Source organism: Ranitomeya variabilis, chromosome 1 (assembly GCF_051348905.1).
Source record: "Ranitomeya variabilis isolate aRanVar5 chromosome 1, aRanVar5.hap1, whole genome shotgun sequence".
NCBI classification, from domain to species: domain Eukaryota; kingdom Metazoa; phylum Chordata; class Amphibia; order Anura; family Dendrobatidae; genus Ranitomeya; species Ranitomeya variabilis.
In genome coordinates this window covers 613,011,780-613,035,217 of record NC_135232.1, presented here as the reverse complement: position 1 = coordinate 613,035,217, position 23,438 = coordinate 613,011,780, and the positions used below count along the sequence as shown (strand labels likewise).

Genomic DNA, 23,438 nt, shown 5'->3' with positions numbered 1-23,438 from the left:
TAATGAGGTGTGGGGTGCTGCAGTTGCATGTGCTTGTTTGTTGGGCTCTCCATGCATGTGTTGTGACTGTCACACAGCCGCAACACATGCAGCTGTGTCGCCGAACAGCTGATTATCGGGAGCGCGCCAGGTAACCAATTCAGCTATTCGGTAAGAGCTTTAGCCATTTGGATTAGGAGTTATCCAAAGTTATTCGCTCATCCCTAATCATTACCAGTCTCTTATGAAGCCCGGCCCCTGAGCTCACATGATAACCCAACCCTTCTCTAGCCTCTAAATGCAGCAAACACCATTTCAGCAGTTATTCTCAAGTATTGGAAGTGAAATGCAGCCAAGGCTGTATGAAGCCACTTCATCTCCTGAGACCAGAAACGTATGGCAGATGTTAATGAGAGAAGTGTTTGTAAGCGATCCCCTATTTGTAACTGATCACTGGGGTCCAACCTCGTGGACCCACTATGATGTGAATAAAGGGGCTCTGCTGGCCCCTTCTGAATGGGGCAGAGGTCCAGCACGTGCATCTTTGCTCTAATCATTGTCTGTGGAGCTGCTGAAGATAGCCTAGCCCTGAATGGACAGGGGCAAAACTTGGTATATACGTTATATCCAATTAAAAAAAAAGAAAAGAAAAAGAACATACATTACCTATTTGTGAGGACTGGAAGACAATCTGCTATTACACCTAAATCTTGTATCCTGGAGAAAGAGAGGAAAAACAAAAAAAAGAACATTATTTAAAAAGGGAGCGCCACGTTTGCTTACCTTAGTCTACCAATATACAGGGGAATAATCAGCCAACGACTAGTCAGACATATCATCCTGCCAATCCTTCATGTTGTATGGAGCATTCACACAAGTACCACACAATACATATATACATTTACATATACGTCTATCCTCCATCTATAACAGCACAAGACGCACATGGTGCCGTCGGATCGGAGACCCCAATATCAAATATAGAGGAGGCTCCAATTAGAGAAACTGTCAGATGTGAATAAAGCTTAAGGAAAAGTTGCACGTCTCAACAATGTAGACACATACAAACATACTAGAGGTGCACCTGTAAGGAAGCTGTGTGTCCATTATCTGACAGGAAACCTCTGATGGGCATAGACACATCCGCTGCAAATTCATTGCCAAAAATGATGATTGTCAAATTTGCAGACTTACACCACCAATAACTTCCATCCATCTGTCCCATTACATTATGCGGACATCATGGAAGGCAAGTCACAGACCCAGCATCTTTAACCATTCGCCAGAGCAGATGTCCCCTACGTTATATGACATGGCTGTGTCTTACAAAATGTTTGTTCTGTGGTGGCCTATCCAAGGTAAAGGTGGCTATTTTCTGATATCTGTAAACAGATCATCAGCTGATTTTTTGAGGGAGGCAGACCAAATATATTAAAGCGTTATTCCCCCATCTTCATAGATGGATATTGTCAGACAGTCCATGTAAATACAAGCAGTTTTAATCAGTCTGTGATTTACCACTTATTAAAATTTGCAGCCGTTCTTGGAGATATTGACACTTTACTATACTTTTGCTTACCGCTCTTTGACTAAGAGACCGACTGCTGCCTGCGCCGAAGCTGGCCAGGATTAAGAGGTAACAGCGCGCTCCAGGCTGGCTTCATAACGGAGCATACAAGATCGATAAATAAAGAGCTTGTAAGCACTGTGCATGTTCTGCAGTGTAGCAGCAGTGGTCAGTCTCCAAAGCAACCAGCTGTAAACAAAAAATGTTGATATCGCACGTATGGCTGAAAATTTTAATAAGTAGAAAAACACTAAAGAAACAATGTCCATTTATGAAGATGGGGAAAAAAAAAAACTAAACTCAAAGGCTTCATCTCTCATAAGCCAAGCAGGTGGCCAACATGGACGTATGGATATACCTGACTAGATAGGCTACAAGCTCGTTCACACTTCGCTTCCTCCAGAAAGTAAGTGCTACATTAAGCCTCAGGTTCCTGCTGAAGAGCACCTGCGCCATTGTATCATGATCCTTGGACACCTAGGAAGAAATAAGGACAGTCAGATCATGACTGGAATCCTTCACAATTGAAGAAGCTTTTAATGTGGATTTGTGACATCTGCCACGTGTGAACATGGCCTTCTACATATCGCAGGCATACCTCTGCAAAGAAGCTGCTGTACTTTGAGGAGGCTCCTTCCGTCTGCGAGGAGCCGGAATCACTGGAGTTCAGCGCGAAGGTGTGCCGGTCGTTCTGGAGCTTCTCATGCATGTTTCCTGCCGCCAGCTCGTTCTCCTTATTGGTCATGTCACAACCCCAGCCTTTCTGACGCAGCTTTCTTCTGCAAGCTGGGCTCAGGGCTCGGTGCGATGATTTCCTCTTACACACCACCACTTTGTAAAGCTGCGGATCGCTGGTTGAACGCTGCCGACCTGGATTTCTGCAGGAAAAGGATATATTTGAACTCACAGCAGGAAAACAGAAGAGTCATTCCATAAAGAGATATCCCCATCCCATTATCCTTGTAAACACAAACAATTGTGCAATTTACTGCTTTTTACAATTTTCAGCCATTCTTGGGATACTAACATTTTTCTTTACAGCTCGTTGCCTTGAAGATCGACCACTGCTGCTGTTTTCTATGGAGCTTGTAAGCAGTGTGTTAAAGTTGGCCGGGATTTCCAGAGCGCACTGTAACCTCCTAATCAGGGCAGGCTTCAGTGCAGTAAACTAGACAACAGTGGTGGTGCATGTGTCTTACAACCACTATCCAACTGTGCAGATGGGAATAGTCATTTCAGGAGGATCTGTCGCAATCCTACTTGGTCCTACTGTGAATAGCGAAGAATCTTAACAGCGATTCACACCATAAGCAGCGAAGTTTAACCTGTTGTGACTACAGCGATGTCTTTTACTGACTATACAGATACACACATACATACAGCCATGGCTGAAAGTGTTGGCATCATTGAAATTGTTCTGGAAAAAAGGGATTTTTGTGTACTCACCGTAAAATCCTTTTCTCCGAGCCAATCATTGGGGGACACAGACCGTGGGTGTATGCTGATGCCACTAGGAGGCTAACACTACGTGATAGCAAGAAAGTTAGCTCCTCCCCTGCAGTATACACCCTCCTGCTGGCTCTCAGCTAACCAGTTCGGTGCAAAAGCAGTAGATCAATAACATAGGAGCATAGAGCATGTCACATCATATATATGAGAGTATAGCATGTCAAATTATAAAACAAGCACAAGCTAATAACAGGGTGGAAGCTGTGTCCCCTAATGATTGGCTCGGAGAAAAGGATTTTACGGTGAGTACACAAAAATCCCTATTTCTCGTTCGCCTCATTGGGGGACACAGACCGTGGGATGCCCCAAAGCAGTCCCTGGGTGGGGACAACATCAGATCAGGCCCTGTGTAACCGCTACTTACAAGTGCGCCACCGCAGCCTGCAGAGTCCGCCTGCCCAGACTCACATCTGTGGAAGTGTGGGAATTATAGTGTTTCAAAAATGCATGCGGACTGGACAAATACACAAGCTTGCAGGTGTGCTTTGCCGACGCCTGGTGCCTAGATCCCTCGATAGACAGGGAGATAGGCTGACATCTAACACGGAAGGACTCCTGGATGGTGAAACGAATCCACCAGGCTAACATGGCCGATGAAACGGCTAAACTCTTCCTGTAACCATCAGGAAGCCTTCTTATCGTCAGGAAGCCCAAATAAAGTGTCCGACCTTCGGAAGGACGCTGTCGTCGATACGTACCTACTCAGAGCACTCACTTTGTTGAGATTATGGGGAACCCATTCCGCTTTGTAGACTGTAGCCGAAAGATATGAGCGTGCACTCATAACAGTGGGAATACCATACCACCTTGGTAAGAAGGGACGGGAATGGCCTGAGGACAACTTTGCCTTGATGGCAATGAGGAAAAAAGTTTGAAAGAACAGAGCGGCAAGCTCTGAAGACTCATCAGGATGACCAGATTGCAGAGAAAAAAAGGGCGACCTTCCCTGATAGAAAAGTCTGTCCGGATTAGAAAGAGTCTACTGTAAGACTCCCAGGACTGTTAAAAAGTCCCAAAGATCTAACGGTATGCGATAGGGAAGAACTATATGTGAAAACTCCCTGTTGCAAGAAGACTGAAAGATACTAGCTCCGCAAACAAAAAACTGACATGGTCAGTGCAGATCCCCGAGGATCACTGGGGCCTTTTCTGCTTCCGAAAGCCTTTCAGAAGTAGTGGAAGATGGGTTATAGAAAACTGGTACCACGGAAGAACCAGAGCATGCACTGCGATGGCTCTGGGATCTCGAGGCCGAACTATGAACTCGAGTACATTGGCGTTCAGTCTGGACGCCATCCGATCTACAACTGGAGAGCTCCAGTGAAGGCAGATCTGATGGAAGACTTCCGGGTGAAGTTCCCACTCACTTGAGGGGAACCCTGACAGCTGAATATGTCTGCTGCCAAAAGTTCTACTCCTGGGATATGTACTGCCGAGATCACCGAATGATAGATCTTGGCCCATCAGAGAATGTGAGGTACCTCGGCCATGGCGCCTGACTGTGGGTACCTGCTAGATGATTGACGTATGGCACTGCCGTGGCATTATCCAATTGAATTTGGATGGGGTGACCCGCCAGAATGCAGTGGACCTGCTGTAGGACTAGCCGTACCGTTCAGATCTCCAGAGCAATGATCGGGAGAAGACTGGCACTGGTAGTCACCAATAACCATTGAATCGGGAGAAAGGCCCTGGATGAAGAAGGAGCTCAAAGACTACCCTCTGAAAGCCTGTTTGACTTGCTGAAAACGAGCGGAGCGAAGGAAACTGCTTCTATTGTCGTCACCATTTTTCCTCAGAACCCTCCTAGTAAATCGAATGAAATGAGGGGGATGAGTGATCAAGTGCGCGAGTTCCCTGTTGAAGGGCCACGACCTTGTCTCGAGGGAGAATTACCATCCTTCTGGGAGTGTGCAGGATCATCCTCAAAAAGGATCTACTGGGCTGGAAATGAGGAAAACTTGTCTAAGTTTAGCTGCCAGCCCAGGTGAGAGGGTATCGCAAGTGATATAGACGACTCAGCGTAGTGCTGGAAGAGTGGCTAGAAAGTCGACCAAATAGGGCAGGACGAGCAGTCCTCTAGGGTGCAAGGTGAACATGATAGCAGCCATGACCCTTGCGAACACTGGGTGCGGTAGCAAGGCCGAAGGGCAAGGTCGTGACTTGGAATGCTGTTCGCGAATGGAAAAGCGAAGGAACTTTTTAAGAGGGGAAAAATAGGAACGTGAGAGGGTAAGCATTCCGAATATTGATGGATGCAAGAAACTCCAACTTTTACTGTAGAAGTAATGGCTGAGCGGAGGAACTCCATCCGAAAAAGGAGGACCTTGTCAAAGGTTGTTAGAAGTGTGAGGTCCAGGATCGGTCTTACTTTTCATTCCCTTTTTTTGGAACCAAGATCCCTTAGATTTAGACTGTCGTGGACAACCGTTCCACTGCTGGTTGGGTCTGTAGGAAACATACAATCTTTTGTTAGACTCCTCCTCAGAAGATTTGATTGTGTACGGTCTTCGGGAAAAGGTTACTGGTGTGAATTAAAGTAGTTAAGGTCTCCGAACAGGAGACCATTGCTCTAGCAACCCATGCGGCAGCTAAGGAAGGGTAGAGCGCTGAATCCGAAGCCGCAAGACGAAACAAACCAGATTTGCTATCTGACAGTCCATGGTATTTTTAATTGATGATACATCGGGCAGGGATACTGGTAGGTATACCACAGGAGATTCTACCCGGTTAATTTGCCAAGTGGCAGAATGCGCAGCTACATCCAGCAGTTCGGGAAAAAAACGTCTCTTGCTATTGTCGCTGTTTTGACTGTGCAGAGTTAAAAATTAGGAACCCTCAGTGCACCAGGGAAGTGGAGAGGGATAATCCGTGTTCTTGCATCATCTGCTAAATAGTGGTGATGCAGAGGGGGGTGCTCGGACGCCAAAAAGGGTGCCTCTGTACATCCACAGAGTTCAGGTCCCCGGGTGGACAGGGCAGGTTGTCTGGCGTTAGGCTTGGATGCAGAAGAGGATACATGGAGGCGACACTCCATGTGCTCGTCTGTTGATGGTGTGGGGAGATCGGTGCCCTTTAAAGGACCTGTTGCCCTTAAAAATCAGACCAGGCATGGCATCCCACGTAGAGGCTTCTGTCCAGTGAATCGCTTATCCGGACTGAATGGCAAATGCTCTATGAGGGAGCTTAGTCTCTTTATGAGGGACACTGCGTAGTGTAGAGCAGAACCGGAGTCCTCGTCAATGTACAGAGATTGGTTGATTATATAAATAGGTGAATCCATCCTTTTCTGAAGCTCTGGCAAGTCCAGATCCAAGGCAATATCCGATCCATATTCAGAGACTTGTTCTCAGCAAATCATTGGGGAGAGAGATCAGGAAATGAAAACTTCCGTTTTCTAGATGCCTGTACGTTTCCAGACGCCTGTACGTTTCTCGAATACTTGCGGCCCCTGCTAGCCGACGGCTCCCATGTAGGAGAGGGACCATGTATATCAGTCCTGTGAGAACTCCGAGCCACAGAGGGTACACTGAGGGGATTCAATCTCTCGGTCACAGAAACCATGGATTGCGGTCAGTGACTAAGTCCACTGAGGGGAACTAGGTACCCTGGGATAAACTGGGATCAGCGGCGGAGGGCTCCTGTGCTCATTTAGGGTGACCAGCTTTGGATTGATTATGTGCCTTTAAGACCAGGGCATACTGGTCATGTGCCTTTAAGACCAGGGCATACTGGTTAGGTACTTCCTTACCCGGGTACTGATGTTGCAGAGTCACTGTGCCCCTTTAATGCAAAAACAACGTCGGCCTTGTGTGAGCCGGCCGGGTGGACCAAGATGGCCACCGGGAGTTGCAGAGGTGATAAAATCTCGCAGAGAGTGAGAAGCGCCAATTCGGGGGGGGGGGGGGGGGGGGGGGCGGAGCCACATACAATGTGGGCGGAGCCTCGAGACTTCCATGAATAGGCCCAAGCTGGGGCCTAAATTTCTGCAGCCGGAGGGCGATACCAGCGGTAGAAGGGAGGGACGTTGTAGTGGCCGAGAAAATTGAGAGCTCCCGTGCCAGGCGAGAAGCGCCAGAAAAGCAGGCGGAGCCACCTTAGCACGCCATAGTGCGGGGGTGACTTCCGGGATACGGCCTACACATTGGCCGAAGCCGGGGGATAAATTTTTGCAGCAGGCCGGGGCGTTACCTCAGTGAGGTGGGCCACAGGGAAGTGGCTGAGGCTGCCTGTGAGCATGCGAATATCCCACTGCAGAGGCCCACCGCTGACTGGATCCACTCACCATTGGTGCGCGTTCCGATATGGAGCCGCCGCGAGTGTCTGGGTTTCAGCGCCGAGGAAAGCGCGCGCACTCTATTGTTCTGCTGCAGGTCAGGTATTGCAGCATGGACGGTGCAGGGATTGAGGGGTAAACCTCATTCCACCGTCCCTTTGTTAGGGAGGTGGAGAGGAACCGTCCGCCTCCTTGTGCCATCTGCTTTAACAGTGGTGGGACAGTGGGGGCTGCTCAGACACCATAGAGAGGGGCCTCTGTACATCCACGGGGTTCAGCCGCCAGGTGGACAGGAGCCAGTTGTCCGGCATTAGGCCTGGCTGGGGAAAAGGGTACGTGGAGGCGACACTCCATGTGCTCGTCCGTTGTGGGGAGATCGGTGCCCTTGAAGGGGCCCGTCGCCCCTAAGAATCAGCTCAGGCTTGCAGGAGAGGATACGGACAGGCTCCGTGCTCGCCTGTTGATGGTTCGGGGAGATCGGAACCTTGAAAGGATCAGTCGCTCCTTCATTGTAGAAAGTAAAAATCAAAAATGTAAAAATAAATTAATAAAGAGCTTTGGGTCTGAATAGCAGATCCGTCCGTGTGCCTCCTACGGACACTAAAAAAGAACTGGTTAGCTGAGAGCCAGCAGGAGGGAGTATACTGCAGGGGAGGAGCTAACTTTCTTTGTATCACTTAGTGTCAGCCTCATAGTCTGTGTCCCCCAGTGAGGTGAAGGAGAAATGAAGTATTTCTCCCAGGAAATTATTGCAATTATCGTATATACTCGAGTATAAGCCGAGAATTTCAGCCCATTTTTTTAGGCTGAAATTGCCCCTCTCATCTTATACTGGAGTCATACCCAGGGGTCGGCAGGGAAGGTGGAAAAGCAGCTGTGTAATCATACTCACCTGCTCCTGGCGCAGTCCTTGGTTCCCCGGCAGCTTCTTTCTGTATTGAGCGGTCACATGATACCGCTCATTACAGTAATGATTATGGACCCTACTCCACTCCCATAGGGGTGGAGCCGCATATTCATTACTGTAATGAGCGGTACCATGTGACCGCTCATTACAGGAAGAAGCTGTCAGTGCCCGGAGAACCAGGGACGCGCAGGGACAGAGCCAGGAGCAGGTGAGTATAACGAAGTGCGCGATATTCCCCTGCTCCCCGTTCCACCGTTGGCGCTGCTGCGTCTTCCCAGTCCTCTGCACTGTTGCTCAGGTCAGAGGGCGCGGTGACGCGATTAGTGCACGCCACCCTCTGCCTGAACAGTCAGTGCAGAGGACGGGGAAGACGCAGCGGCGGCGGAACGGGGAGCAGGTGAATATAGCAAGTGCCGGGGGCCTGAGCGACAAGCGGTGAGTATGTGATTTTTTTTATCGCAGCAACAGCATATGGGGCAAGTGTCTACATGGAGCATCTTATAGGGCCATAATCCGCATTTGTGCAGCTTTATATGGGGCATATTTTAATATGGAGCATCTTATGGGCCCATCATAAACTTTATGGAGCATTATATGGGGCTCCTGATTCAATATGGATATTCAAAAACACAAACTACTGATGTCTCAATTTTACTTTTATTTTTGACATTTACCGGTAGCTGCTACACTTTCCACCTTAGGCTTACACTCGAGTCATTAAGTTTTCCCAGTTTTTTGTGTCAAAATTGGGGGGGGTCGGGGGGTTTAGTGGGGTCGGCTTATACTCGAGTTAATATTTGGTTGCACACCCTTTGGAATAATCAATCACTTCCTATAACCATCAACAAGCTTCTTACACCTCATCTGGAATTCTTGACCACTCTTCTTTTACAAACTTCTTCAGGTCTCTCATATAGGTGCTTTCTCCCAACAGCAATTTTAAGATCTCTCCACAGGTGTTCAATGGGATTTAGACACGGACTCATTGCTGACCACTTCAGAACTCTCTAGTACTTTGTTTCCATCCATTTTTGGAGGCCTCTTGAAGTATATTTGGGGTCACTGCTGGAAGACCCATGACCTAAAATGCAAAGTCAGCTTCCCGACACTGGGCACTACATTGTGACCCAAAATCCTTTGGTAATCTTCAGATTTCACGATGCCTTGCACACAGTCAAGTCACCCAGTGCCAGAAGCAGCAAAACAACCACAAAACAGATTTGAACCTCCACCATATTTGACTGTAGGTACGGTGTTCTTTTCTTTGTAGGCCTCATTTCGTTTTTGGTAAACAGTAGAATGATGTGCTTGATCAAAAAGCTCTATCTTGGTCTCATATGTCCAAAATACACTTTCCCAGAGGGATTTTAGAAAACTGCAGTCTAGTTTTTTTTTTATTTCTGTGTCAGCAGTGGGGTCCTCCTGTCATAGCATTTCGTTTTATTCACATTATAACAGTTTGCGCAGACACTGATGCACCCTGAGCCTGCAGGGCAGCTTGCATTTCAAAGGAGCTTGATTGGGGCTGCTTATCCACCATCCTGTGTTGCAACCTGTCATCAATTGTTCTCTGTCGTTCACGTCCAGGGAGATTAGCTACCGTACCATGGGTTGTAAACTTCTTGATTATGTTGCACACTGTAGACAAAGGAACATTAAGTTCTATGGAGATGGACTTGTAACCTTGAGATTGAGGACATGAGAAAAATATCAACAGACAGTTCTCTTCTCCTGTTTCTGTTATCTATGCTTAGTGTTGCACACACAAACAATGCAAAGATTGAGTCTTCTCCTCCTTTTATTTGGTTTCAGGTGTGATTTTCATACTGCCCACACCTGTTACTTGCCACAGGTGAGTGTGAATGAGCATCACATGCTTGAAACAAAGTTGTTTACCCACAATTTTGGAAGGGTGTCAACAATTTTGTCCAGCCCATTTTTTGAGTTTTGAGTGAAATTATGCCCAATTTGTATTTTTTTCCTGTTTTTTTTTTTGTGTTATCTCAACATACATAAAGAAATTAAACGACATCTGCATAACAAAACTGAAATTGCAATAGTATTCTGGGAAAAATATTAGCAGGGCTGGCTAGCAGGTAACTGATCATGGTCATCCCTGAAGGACGTGACCTAAAATAGGACACACCAGCAGTACAGGAAAGTACGTCCATCTGCTTTTACCATCCAAAAACTCGTGATCGCACACTCACCTGTTTACTACAGACACCAACTCGTCCTGTGAAATGTTTCCCTGTGTAATAAAGAAGATCATCACATAAGTTATGGAAATTATCAAAATAATTTAAAAAAGGGTCGTTTCACGTACTGGGCCACTGATTCTGTCACCTGTTCCCCAAGTTTACAGGGAGCTCTGTACAATATAGGCCTTTCAAGACATTGTTCAAAGACTGCAGGGTATATGCAGGATATTGGTGATTACTGGAGGTCTCACTGCTGAGATGAGAACTGGAGCCATAGTGAAGGGTGGGTGGCTACATATGTACTGCCACAAAAATTGAATGGTGCTCTGAGTATGGGGGTGGGTTAACACAGGAGGCATACTAACAAGTTATCACCTTCCCTGCAGATAACTGATGACTTTTACTACCAGTTATGGTGGTATGCATTAAAAAAAGCCTCTATTCTGTCTTTGCAGCTGATTGTGCAATAGTACTGGACAGCTGAATGTTTGGAACGGCGTTAGACGCCTATAGCACATCCATATGGCTGGACAGATGTGGGTCCCTCCACTTGATGAGGTGGCCATGAGGCCCCTTCTATGGCTCGTCTGATCCCCATAGACTTGTGTGACCACCCTGGACGCAGCAGCTCCTCGCTCAGAGGCAGGAGGGTGTGCGATAACCACCTCTACCAAACATTACAGCCTATACTGAGCATTTCTGTAGGCAAGATGGTCTGTACCTCCTTCATGTTCTGCTTGGCTGCAGCAGAGACCCTTTTCCTCGGGCGGTCATTGGCACAACCCTCATCTAGGTCCCGCTTCTTGGCATCGCAGGCTTCAAATGCCATAATCCTCAGATAGTCTGCAACCAGAACACATAACACATGGTTTCCTGCAAGAATAACGACAGTCTGAGAGGGTGAAAGGAGGCGTAGAAGGAATGGCTGCTGGGGATAGAGAAATATTAAAGGGCTTGTACAAGGTTAGGAGAAACATGGCTGCCCCTGCTCACTTATAGTGTATGGTGTGGAGCAGCAATACCGCACACCACCTGTGGACGGAAGGGGTGGGGTGGTGGGGTGGTGGGGGGGGGGGGGTTTGGGCAGTTCAGTAGCCAGTTTCTTCTAGGCTGGTCCCGTTCAGATTGTGTGAGCAGTGTCTTATCCATTACATTTGAATAAGATACCATCATATATAATGAATATTAACGGCATATACACTATTCTACAGGATTTGTCTGCAGCAGTAACATTAGATCCACATATAGTATACATGCTGGCCTGGACAGGTTTGCCTCTCCCTTCTTAAAATTTATTTTTTTCTTCTCCATACCTTTAAGTCATGGCATATCGCTAGGAAACCATATGATCAGTGGGGATCCCAGCACCTGAATCTCTGCTGATTGCCGATAAAAAAAACAAGGCTACTGAGGTTTCATCAATCATTTCTCCAGGACAGCAGACTGCAGCTATCATATTGTATGGCCGAGGCAGTGCTGCAGCATCTGTTCCCTTCACACCCTCCTATCTGCACACACTAAGGCTACTTTCACACTAGCGTTAACTGCAATACGTCGCAAATGCGTCATTTTGCCGAAAATACGCATCCAGCAAAAGTTCTTGCTGGATACGTTTTTTCGTCATAGACTAACATTAGCGACGCATTTGCGACGCATTGCCAAACGTCGCGTCCGTTTTGCGACGCTTGGGCGTGTGGTAGCGGACCGTCGGGAGAAAAAAACGTTACATGTAACGTTTTTTGCTCCCGACGGTCCGCTTTTTCCGACCGCGCATGCGCGGCCGGAACTCCGCCCCCACCTCCCCGCACTTCACAATGGGGCAGCGGATGCGTGGGAAAAATGCATCCGCTGCCCCCGTTGTGCGGCGGAGACCACGCTAGCGTCGGGAACCTCGGCCCGACGCACAGCGACGGGTTGTTCCCGACGCTAGTGTGAAAGTAGCCTAATGGGAGTAAAATCATTATACCAGCAGCAGCCACTGGGGGGAGCCTGTTACACAAAAACGTATTCAGCCAGCATTGAGTTCAATGGGGCTGTATAAATCTGTATGTTGTGAGCTCCCCCTGCTGGTACATATTTGAAACGTGATCTTGCACTCAGGGAAGGATGGGTGATACAAGTGTCCCAGCTCTGGTAACCATGGGGGTTGTCTCGTCTCACAATCTTAAAGTAATGACCTTTCCTGTAGATACGAGATAGCTTGTAATAACCCTTGATAGGCAAACAGTGAACTAATAACCTCTTACTGACAGCGCCCTATTTAGTTTTCTTGGTTTTATTTTGTATATATATATATATATATATATATATATATATATATATATATATATATATATATATATATATATATATATATATATATATATATATATATATATATTTTAAAGAAGTTGTCCACTACAATAAACATTTTTTTTTTCATAAATCTTGCTATTATGTGCCACTGAGAACATCCACTGTCTTTATTTTAGCAATATTACCTTTTATCATGCTGTAGCAGCACATCTTTAGTGCTGGATTCAGCTCTCATGGGTTAATCAACAACTTCCTTTCTCATGAGTTATTGTGCTCTAATACTACAAGTTCCATGATGCATTGCACTCGCCTGTAACTCTGCACCTGGCACACCCACTCCAAAACACACCCCAACCCCTCCCTCCTCTAGCTTCAAAAAGATTTGTGATGTCATTTCTGTCCAACCTCCTCTTTTACATTTGACCCACACTCCATTACACACAGATAGATAGACAGATAGATAGAAAGATAACAAACAAATAGATAGATATGGGATAGATAAATAGATATGGGATGGATAGATAGATATATAGATATATCTGTATGTATCTATGTATTTCCATAGATATGTCCATATCCATGTTTCTAAACCCCTTCACTCCTGGAGTTTTTTTTTCGTTTATCGCTCCCCTTCTTTCCAGAGCCATAATTTTTCCGTCAATATGGCCATGTGAGGGCTTATCTTTTGCGGGACAAGTTCTACTTTTGAAGGACACCATTGGTTTTACCATGTCGTGTAACAGAAAATGTGAAAAAAGTGAAAGTGCGATGAAATTGCAAAAAAAAGTACAATCCCACACTAGTTTTTTGCTTGGCTTTTTTGCTAGGTTCATTAAATGCTAAGGCTGTGTGCACACGTTGCGGATTTGATTGCAGATCTGCAGGGTTTTTTGCTGCACAGAATTGCATCAAATCCGCAGTGTAGCGCACAACCAATGTAAGTCTATGGGAGCCGCAGACTTGTGCACATGCTGCGGAAAAGGCCGCATCGAAACGCAGCTTTTTTTTTCCGCAGCATGTCACTTCTTTTGTGCCAACCTGCAGCGTTTATGCACCCACAGACTTTCATTGAGTCGGGCACATCCGCAGCAAAACCGCAGATGTAAAAAAGATCTGCAGTTTAGATGCGGATGTGGGTCCGAGAAACGCTGCAGTTCGGGAGGAGGGAAGTGTGTGGGCGGTGACGGTGTGCGTGTATGTGTGTGCGGACGGGGTCTGCGGGACTGTTCGGGTGTGTGTGGGACTGTTCGGGTGTGTGCAGGCATCATCCGATGGGACTACAAGTACGCAGCATCCAATCTGCAGCTAATTCGGATGTAATCCGGACAGTGAACACGCACCCTACACTATCGATACATCTATCAATAGATATATCTATCCAGATATATCTATAGATAGATATATGAATAGATATATGTATGCATCTATAGATCTATCTATGTAGCTCTGTCTATCCATTTCATCTATCATCTATATGTCTATGTGTGTAATTGAGTGTGGGTTGGACAAATGTAAAAGAGGAGGAGGTTGGACAATAATGACATCACAAATCTTTTTTTTTTGTTCAATTAATTATACATCTTTTTTTAGCTTTCAAAAAAGCATACAAAGATAGACAAAAAACATGCAAAAACCGCAACAAAAACCGCACCAAAACCACACAAAAAAAAACACGCAAAAACACACTGCGCAAAAAACATGAAAAAAACGTGAAAAAAATGCATCCAAAACGCAGCGGCATTTTCTGCAAGGAGATGCAGATTTTGTGCAGAAAATTCTGCACCCAAATCTGCAACGTGTACACACAGCCTAAAACTGACCTGCCATTATGATTCTCCAGGTCATTACGAGTTCATAGACACCAAACACGTCTAGGTTATTTTTTATCTAAGTGGTGAAAAAAAATTCCAAACTTTGCTAAAAAGAAATAAAATAATTGCGCCATTTTCCGATACAAGTAGCATCTATATTTTCTGAGATATCGGGTCGGGTGAGGGCTAATTTTTTGCGCGCCGAGCTGACATTTTTAATGATACCACTTTTGTGCAGAAATGTTCTTTTGATCGCCCATTATTGCATTTTAATGCAGTGTTGCGGCGACCAAAAAAACGTAATTTTGTCTTTTGATTTTTTTTATCTCGCTATGCCGTTTAGCGATCATGTAAATTTTTTTTTTTGTATTGAAAACAGCTGACATGCTGCGGCTTTGAAGTGGGCTCACCGCGAAGCCCACCTCAAAGCGGGGGATACTGCCAGCTGACGTACTATTCCGTCAGCTGGCAGAAAGGGGTTAATGAACAATATGTTTCAGTAAAAAAAATTTAAAAAAAATGGCGTGGGCTCCCGCGAAATTTTCTGCGCCAGAGGGGGAATGCTGACGGCCGGGGGCCAATATTTGTAGCCTGCTATATCAGCCCGCAGCTGTCTGCGTAGCCTTTACTGGCTATTAAAATAGGGGGATCCCCAAAAAAAATGACTGGGGGTCCCCCTATATTTTATAGCCAGAAAGGCTATGCAGAACAGCTGCGGGCTGATATTCATAGCCTAGGGAGGGGCCATAGATATTGGTTCCCCCCCCGGCTACAAATACCAGTCCGCAGCCGCCCCAGAAATGGCGCATCTGTAAGATGCGCCAATTCCGGCACTTAGCCCCTCTCTTCCCACTCTCGTGTAGCGGTGGGATATGGGGTAATAAGGGGTTAATGTCACCTTGCTATTGTAAGGTGACATTAAGCCGGGTTAATAACGGAGAGGAGTCAATAAGACGCCTATCCGTTATTAATCCAGTAGTAATAAAGGGTTAATAAAACACGCACACATTAGGAAAAAAGTATTTAATTATTCTTCATTTAACCATACTTACCATACTTCAGCGCCTGCAAAAAACGTAAAATAATAAACCGTATACTACCTGTCCGCCGTAGTCCAATTAATAACGAGTGTCCCACGACGATCTCCCCTATAGAACAGTGACATCGGGTGATGTCACTGCTCTATAGGACCCTCAGTGACACACTGACAGGAGACAATAGCTCCTGCAGTGCATCACTGAGAGGTTACCTTAGGACAAAGTCTCACTTTATGGCAATTGCTGCCTGGGAAAATGTCTCAAACAGCAATGGCATAAAGTGAGACTAGGGACTATTTTCTCACAGGGGCGTAGGAATACATTGTGGGGAATACATTGTGGAAGGATACCTTCCTCCCCTCATTGTGTTCCTGGAGCCCCTGGAGAGTGGTCGCATCAGCTGATGCTCCTGCTCTCCACGGGAGATCGTCGAGGGACACTCGTTTTAATTGGATTTCTGCGGATCAGGGAGTATATTGGTTGTTTATTATTTTAATATTTTTTACAGATGACAATGGCTTCGGGGATCAAAGTGACAAGTGATGGTGAGTATGTACTCTATGTTATATGTACTGTATGTATGTCTGTATGTATGTATGTATGTGGCATGTCGCATGATGTCACATGTTGCATGTCATTGCATGGTGCATGTCGTCGCATGCCGTCACATGGTCCATGTCGCATGTCACATGTCGTCGCATGCTGCATGTCGTCACATGTTGTCACATGTAGCATGCTGCATGTCACATGTCGCATGATGTCACATGGCGCATGTCGTTGCATGGCGCATGCCGTCACATGTAGCATGCTGCATGTCACATGATGTCACATGTTGCATGTCGCATGATGTCACATGTTGCATGGCGCATGTCATCACATGGCGCATGTCGTCGCATGCTGCATGTCGTCACATGTTGCATGATGTCACATGTCGTCGCATGCTGCATGTCGTCGCATGCTGCATGTCGTTGCATGATGTCACATGTTGTCGCATGCTGCATGTCGTTGCATGTTCTGTATGTGTGTTCTATGTATGTATGTACTGTATGTATATGTGTGGTTTTTTTTTTTTTTACATTCAACACATTAGCCGGATGATGGGACTACTACTGTCCCATCATTGGCTAATGTGTCACTCACTGTCACTGTAGCAGGCAGAGCCCGATGGGACTTGTAGTCCCATCGGACGATGCCTGCACACAGAGACACACACACACCCCACCACATACCGGCGCCGTCCCGCACGCACGGGCCCCACACGGCACCGGCGCCCCGCACCGGTGCCCGCACGGCACCGGGGCCCGCACGGCACCGGCGGCACGTCACCCGCACAATCATCCCTGCCTAGCCCCGCCTGCACATCCCTGCCTAGCCCCGCCCGCCCCCAGCACAGGCCTGCAGCCACCAGCCCCGCCCACAGCCCAGTCACTCTTGATGAGTGACTGCTGACTGTGAGGCGGGCTCACGCCTGCTACTGACGTCACGTCAATTTCCAGAGTCTGGAAATTGACGTGACGTCGGCGGAAATAAGCGGCGGCTGAAGCCTGGGGGTCACGTGACCCGGACTCAGCCGCCGGAATAGCGCCGCTCACAGGCGAAAACGGCAATGGAAGGTAATTACACAATTAATCAGGGGCCCCGGGGGGATACATTGGGGGGTTAATTGAAAGTAGTGGACAACCCCTTTAAAGATACTTTTTACAGTTTTTTTTACGTTCTACATTAGTCCCCTTTGGGGATTTGACCTTACAATTTGCTTGATTGCCAGTTTTACAATGACTGTACTGCTACGATATGGCAGTGTATCGTACAGTCACTTATGGTGCTGAACCACCGGCACTGGAGTACAAAAACGGCAGATACAGGGGCCGTCAGGACCCGGGCTCACATGATCCGGTTTTGTGGCATGGAAAGATGCCCATTTCCAACCACGTAAAGAGAACTTATCACCAGTATTTCATGTCTGAACTAAGACTAGCACCTTAATCAGCGCCTGTGTTGCATTCCATAAAGAGGTATATAACACCCAAAAACCCATTTGAAATTATCCAGCACTCTTTATAAATCCCGCGGGTCCTATAGGCAGTCCTTGCTCAGATGTCTATCCCTTCTCCCAGCTTCTGATCACCATCCTCCTGCTCTTATTGACATAGATGATGCCCCTGCGTCATCCACATAGCCGGATGAAATCTCGCACCTGCGCACTTTGCTCTGACCCACTGCGGGCAGAGCCTAAAACATAAGGGCACATGCACACTTATTATTTAGGCTCTGCCTCCAGTAGCTTAATGCAAAGTGCCCAGGCGCGAGATTTCATCCGGCTATGTAGATGTCGCAGAAGGCGTATATTGCTGTCATCGTATCGCTCTGCATACTTACAATTGCTCATTTTGCCTTTCTAACCAGATAATTCTCTTTTCCATTAGGTCTATGACATCACATGATTAATAACTAATTATCTGAATCCGTCTAAGCTCTATGTAGACACAGCAGGTCAATTTTCTCTCCATGACTCAGCCACTGCAAAAGTCTCTGGCAGGGGAAATAGCAGCACAGCTGTGTCAGGAAGTGAAAGGGGGGGGGGGATAATAAATGCAGGGGCAAGAGACTCCCTGTTTCCATAGAGAGCAGAAAAAGAAGAATTATCTGGGTAGAAAGGCAAAGTGAGCAATTGTACGCACACAGTGATGTATAATGAGTGTAATATAGTAAGAGGATCAATTTTTGATCTGAGATGGGGGGAGGACGACGGCGGCTTCATGAGGGAAGCTGTAATGTTGAAAATGGAATCTGCAGCAGGATGAGCTTCAGTCCCCATGCTGCCGTTGCTAGTGCACAGTTCGGATTAATGGTGCGATCATGCCACTGATTTGAAAATAGCCAACCTTAAGGGGAACACGGTCCTAGGCAAACTAGAGGCAAGGGAGTGATGTGCTCCTGAAGAAAGAAGATGAGGTAGCCGCTATAAAGTGGTATTGCATCACTGTATAACAGGTGAGGACGCACCTCTAGGACCCCCACAATCTGGTGTTCTACTACATCCATGTTTTTTCCTGCACAGAGGTGCTAATTGCCCACAGTACCAGAGCTATAACCTGTTTATCACTGTTTACAGGAGCACCCAATTGTGCAGAACGGGCTCGACTTCTAGCCGTGAACAGTGCCAGGCTCTGGGCAGCCACTCGCCATGAAGTCTGCACCTGAGGAAGGAAATGTATGCCAGGGCACCATGACAACTTGCCTTGACTTGTGGCTGCCCATATAGCACAAGTAATGCTGGTCACACAATATGCCTAGCGGTCAGGGCATGTGAAGTGTATGACCGCAGCGCCAGCATCTCAGCTGGAGACAAGTGACACCACATGTACACAGCCACTGCTGGCGTCCCCTCTACCTATGCCATAAATGTCACGCCCCTCCAGGAAGCACGAGTGAACGTGCGTCGGGGTCAGGAGAGACAGCGTGCAACCGAATCCATTTGTCAGCAGCACAGGTAATATGGCCATTTTGCAGTCTGCTTCAATTGTGTCCAGAATGAGGGAGAATTTTCCAATAGCATAATCTATTCATATTTGCAGTGCACCACGCTTTACCTGTGTCACTCCAGTAATCACCCGATCTGCTGGATCTTCTATTCCCACACACCAGGGACTGCTTGGTCATCGCATTATACCGCCATCTTCAAATTGTCTAAGGGAGGTTAGTCCCCATTGTGAGGACTACTAATGTGCACCACCACATGCCGGCATTGATGTCTGGGTATATTTGTCTCCATGCAGATATCAGGTTATCACTGTGCAATATGGTTCATTAATTATGTGCGTGACGGCTGAACACTGACTCGATTAGGAGTCTTGCCTAGCTACATACAAGGCATATATTTATATATAGTTGCAGCTGTTCTCTCCTTTGTGTTCTTTGGTTTGAGGCACCGTTTTATATCATTACTGTTTTGTCTTTCATGTATTTTAATATTTTTGAAATTAAGTTTTTTTATTTTATTTTTGTTATTAACACTTCTTGATTTCGAGGCCGCATATTCGCTGCATGATAAGTATGGTCCTCTATGCAATAAATGTGCATGCTCGGCCAATGGAATATTAATGCCAGGACTCTGAATGGTGCTTAATGTGACCAAAACATAGCATGTGCTGAACAGTTGGACTCGTATGAGCAGTTGAGCACCTTCATGATGGTTGGTTGATGGTGTGTGTGTTTGAGCATGTGCACCTCTGCTCTGTGAAAACAAGAGCTCAGATCCTGTTCTCAGAATGGCTGCAGTCACAGCAAGTAATACATTATCCCTGATCTCATAAATAGTGATTACTATTCACTTTGGGGACAACCCTCTATGGGCGATGACCTTCGCACCTGTACACAAAATGTAGCCTGCATGCCCACCCCTCCTCTTCCAGCCCTGCCAGTCCACATTTCCTCCTCCTGCTATCAGATTTCCAGAACAGGATATATGGTAGCATCCTGTCCATGTTTTACCACTATGTGACTGCTGCAGCTGTGAAACATTGGTCAGTGATTGGCTGCAGCGGTCACCTGCAGGTCCTGGGCTGAAAAGGAGGAACAGAGGCCGATGAGGAATCTTGTCAAGTACAGTTTGTTTTGTTTACAGAGGGCTACATGCCTATATCAGGGGCAGGAAACATTATGGCCCAGCCCTATAACTACTAAGGGGGTCAGAATCCTGGCACCCCCAACAATCAGGGGTTCTCCGCTGTCACACGACAAGCTCACTGTGCACACTGTCAGGATCCCCCTGGATGAGAACGGTGTGCGAGCAACATAGAGTGACTGCAGACGTTTCTCCTTAGACCGTACAACCCGATTAACCCTTCCCACTAGGTTAAAGAGTTTGTCCGGTTACAAAAAGAAACAAACCCCACCACAACGCTATAGAGGAGCAGCTTATCTGCTGCTCCTCACGCCACACTGTGCATTGGCTGCAGCGGTCACTTGTAACACCACAGTTTGCAGAAGGAGCGGACTGGCGACCTCACAGCGAGCTCCTCAGCTCATTTACGGCCACATCAAAGCTGGATGCTAAAAGCCAAACGGTGCAGCATATGTTAGCAAGCCCGACTGCAAAAGTTACCGCACCCCAATACAGTCACGTGGGTGACAAACATATACTTCCTGGGAAACTCTTCCGCTCCTAGAGCCCACAGGGCAGTCCGCCATGTCTCCCAGCACGGCCTAGCTGCAGAGCCGGCGCTCACAGTCACCGCGAGCACACACTTACCGGCTCATGGCCCTGCCGGGGGGAAGTCAGGGACGAGGCCTGCCGCCGCTCCACACACCGCGGAGGTTCCTTCCTGACAGGAGGCTACGCCATTCAAACTGCCCCGCGGGGCATTGTGGGAGCACTGCAACCGCTGTCAATCACGCCCTGGACACGGCTCGCTGCGATTGGCTAACAGACGCTGAAGAGGAGGGTGGGGCGAGAATGACGTAAGGAGCAGTCATGTGACCTGGTGTCACGGCGCTGGACGTCACGTTCGTGTTTGTCATGACGTGACGTTTGCGGGTCTGACGCTGACTTACCGTGTACCGCCTGTCCGCCCCTCCAGGCTGGAGCTGCACAATACTTGGGCTTTTCACTTTAAATTGTTGTTTTCATATAAAAATGAGAAAAAAAGCTCCGTGTGCACAGTGCCTTGTCTGCTGGCAGTTTTCAGTTTTACCTCACAGAACCATACCTTTTTTTCCAGTAACGTGGCCAGTTGTTCTGATTGACTCCGTTCATGTTTCTATGGAAATAGCTACCAAGTTGGGGATTTAGTTTGTGAAGTACTTGTCTGTCTCCTCCCTCTGTTTTTTGGGGGGTTGGTTTTAATAGCGTTCACTGTTTGGTAAAAATGTGCGATACCGGCACAAAACCATTTATAAAATATTTTTGTGGTTTAAAAAAATTCATAAGTTTGAAAAAAAAAAGAAAATAATGGAGTGTTGTGATTGGCCGAGGCCTGAAGCCTTGTTCTCTCTCCATGGCCTTGGTGACCCCATTTGTGGTGCACGCGACTGTCGCCTGTTTTGGGGACTGAGTGGCCACTGAAAAACTTTCATTCTGCTGTTGCTATTTTTTTTTTTACGGCGTTTACATCAAGGGTTAAGTAATGCTGTATTCTGATTGGCGGTTACAGATGCAGTGACAGGAAATAGGGTTGTTTTCTTTATTTAGCTTTGAATGAGGAAAAGGAGGGCGATTCAACCTTTTTGTTTCATTTTAATACTATTATTTATTTTACTACATATCTTTTTTGATCCTCTGGGGATGGGCCCCCCCATCCTTTTTAAGGCCTCTTTTACACATCCTAATATTTCCAGTACTGGAGAAATCAGTACCGGAGATTCCATGTCCGTGTGTTTCATATCAGTATCACATGTACCGGCACCTGAGAAAAGGCGGCACAGTTTGCGCTGTTGCCAGGCATTGGGTGCTGAAGACCGCTCTCATCATTGCCTGATCAGCGCGAGCAGGGGACAGGGACAATGTTGAGAGTTGTAGTCAGCCCCCGCTGTCTACAGAGAGTGTAAAATTAAGAATAAAATGCAAAAATTACATTATACTCACCTTAACACTTAATCCCCTGAAGCCATTGTCCCTTGCAAAAAATAAAAAAACAATATCTCTAACCTGTCCGAAGTTGAAAGAACCCATAGTTTCCCCACACCATAATCAATCTGTGCGACATTTTGCTCATCGGCATGAATGGTGGCCGGAAGTGTCTGCACATGCTGAAGAGCTGGTGAGAATGACTCGTTGCAGCGAGAGCAGGCACATGAACTGTGCTGACCTCAGTGAGATCATCGCAGTTCACCATGATGCGTGCTGCAGTGAGTCATTATCCCCTACTCTCCGGCCTGAGTAGTCGCCTCATGCCACCGATCTTGCTGCTGAGCAAATGTCGCAGAGGTGGATTAAAGTGTGGGACACTCTGGATTCTTTCAACTTCAAACAGGTGAGGGATATTGTTGTTTTTCATTTTTGTTTTATAACAGGTGACAATGGCTTCAGGGGATAAGGTGTTAAGGTGAGTATAATGTCATTTTTTATTCTTAATTTTACACTCGATATAGACAGCAGGAAGAACAGGGGACAATGATGAGAACTGTCTTCAGCACCCAGTGCCAGGTATCAGCGCAAACAGTACCGCTGATTCTCAGGTGCCGGTACGTGTCATGCTGATGACACACAGATGTCATCAGTGTGCAGGACATTTTGCATCCCATGCTGCTTCCAAAAACCGGACATGTCAGGGTGTTTTACCCACGGACAAACGGTGCACAGACCCATTCACTTGAATGTGTCCATGTGTGTAAATGCCTCCGGTATGTGAGAAAACTGTCACCACATGTCCCAGACACACTGATGTGTGAACGAGGCCTTATGTAGATAGCCATGTTCAGCTCTATGAGAGGGTCACGAGCCACATCTAGCTCCTGACCTCCACAGTAGTGACACCCAGAGACCCCCATGACAGCCAAAGCTTTTTCTCAGAAACTGCACTGAAGCAGCAGTCACCATCTGGGGTCCCGCTTTTCAACGTTGTTTGCTAGACATGGCGCTAATTCACCAAGCTGGCAGACAGCCGCAAGCTGCAAATCATAGGCCCGAAACTCATGTGGCTCCTCAGTCATATATTCTGGAGTCCTGCTACATATAAGCTCATTAGTATCACCTGCCATCTCCTATCTCAGTATTGTAACCATCTGTAACAATTTAAAGGGAACCTATCACCCCGTTTTTTAAAGATTAGATAAAAATAGTGTGAAATAGGGGCAGAGCTGGGCTTTACATTAGTGCCTTTTTGGTGCCTTTACACCCCCGTTAGGCTGCCGAA

At 46.9% G+C, this 23,438-nt stretch overlaps 1 protein-coding gene across 2 annotated transcripts in view; it reads right to left on the bottom strand.

Moving 5' to 3' along the window:
- Positions 1–21,067, bottom strand: part of KATNBL1 (katanin regulatory subunit B1 like 1) — a 36,877-nt gene extending 15,810 nt beyond the window's left edge. Inside the window, exons 1-6 of one of the 2 annotated variants that reach the window (XM_077260624.1) lie at positions 20,837–21,067; positions 11,161–11,282; positions 10,449–10,489; positions 2,145–2,424; positions 1,905–2,023; positions 646–696 (exon numbers count right to left, since the gene is read on the bottom strand). In XM_077260624.1, the coding sequence (XP_077116739.1) occupies positions 646–696; positions 1,905–2,023; positions 2,145–2,424; positions 10,449–10,489; positions 11,161–11,268 (599 nt within the window). In that variant the 5' untranslated portion in view covers positions 11,269–11,282; positions 20,837–21,067. Of the gene's footprint in view, positions 1–645; positions 697–1,904; positions 2,024–2,144; positions 2,425–10,448; positions 10,490–11,160; positions 11,313–20,836 lie in introns of both variants that reach the window. The other variant, XM_077260625.1, reaches the window with a different exon arrangement.
- Between the last annotated feature and the right edge of the window lie 2,371 nt (positions 21,068–23,438).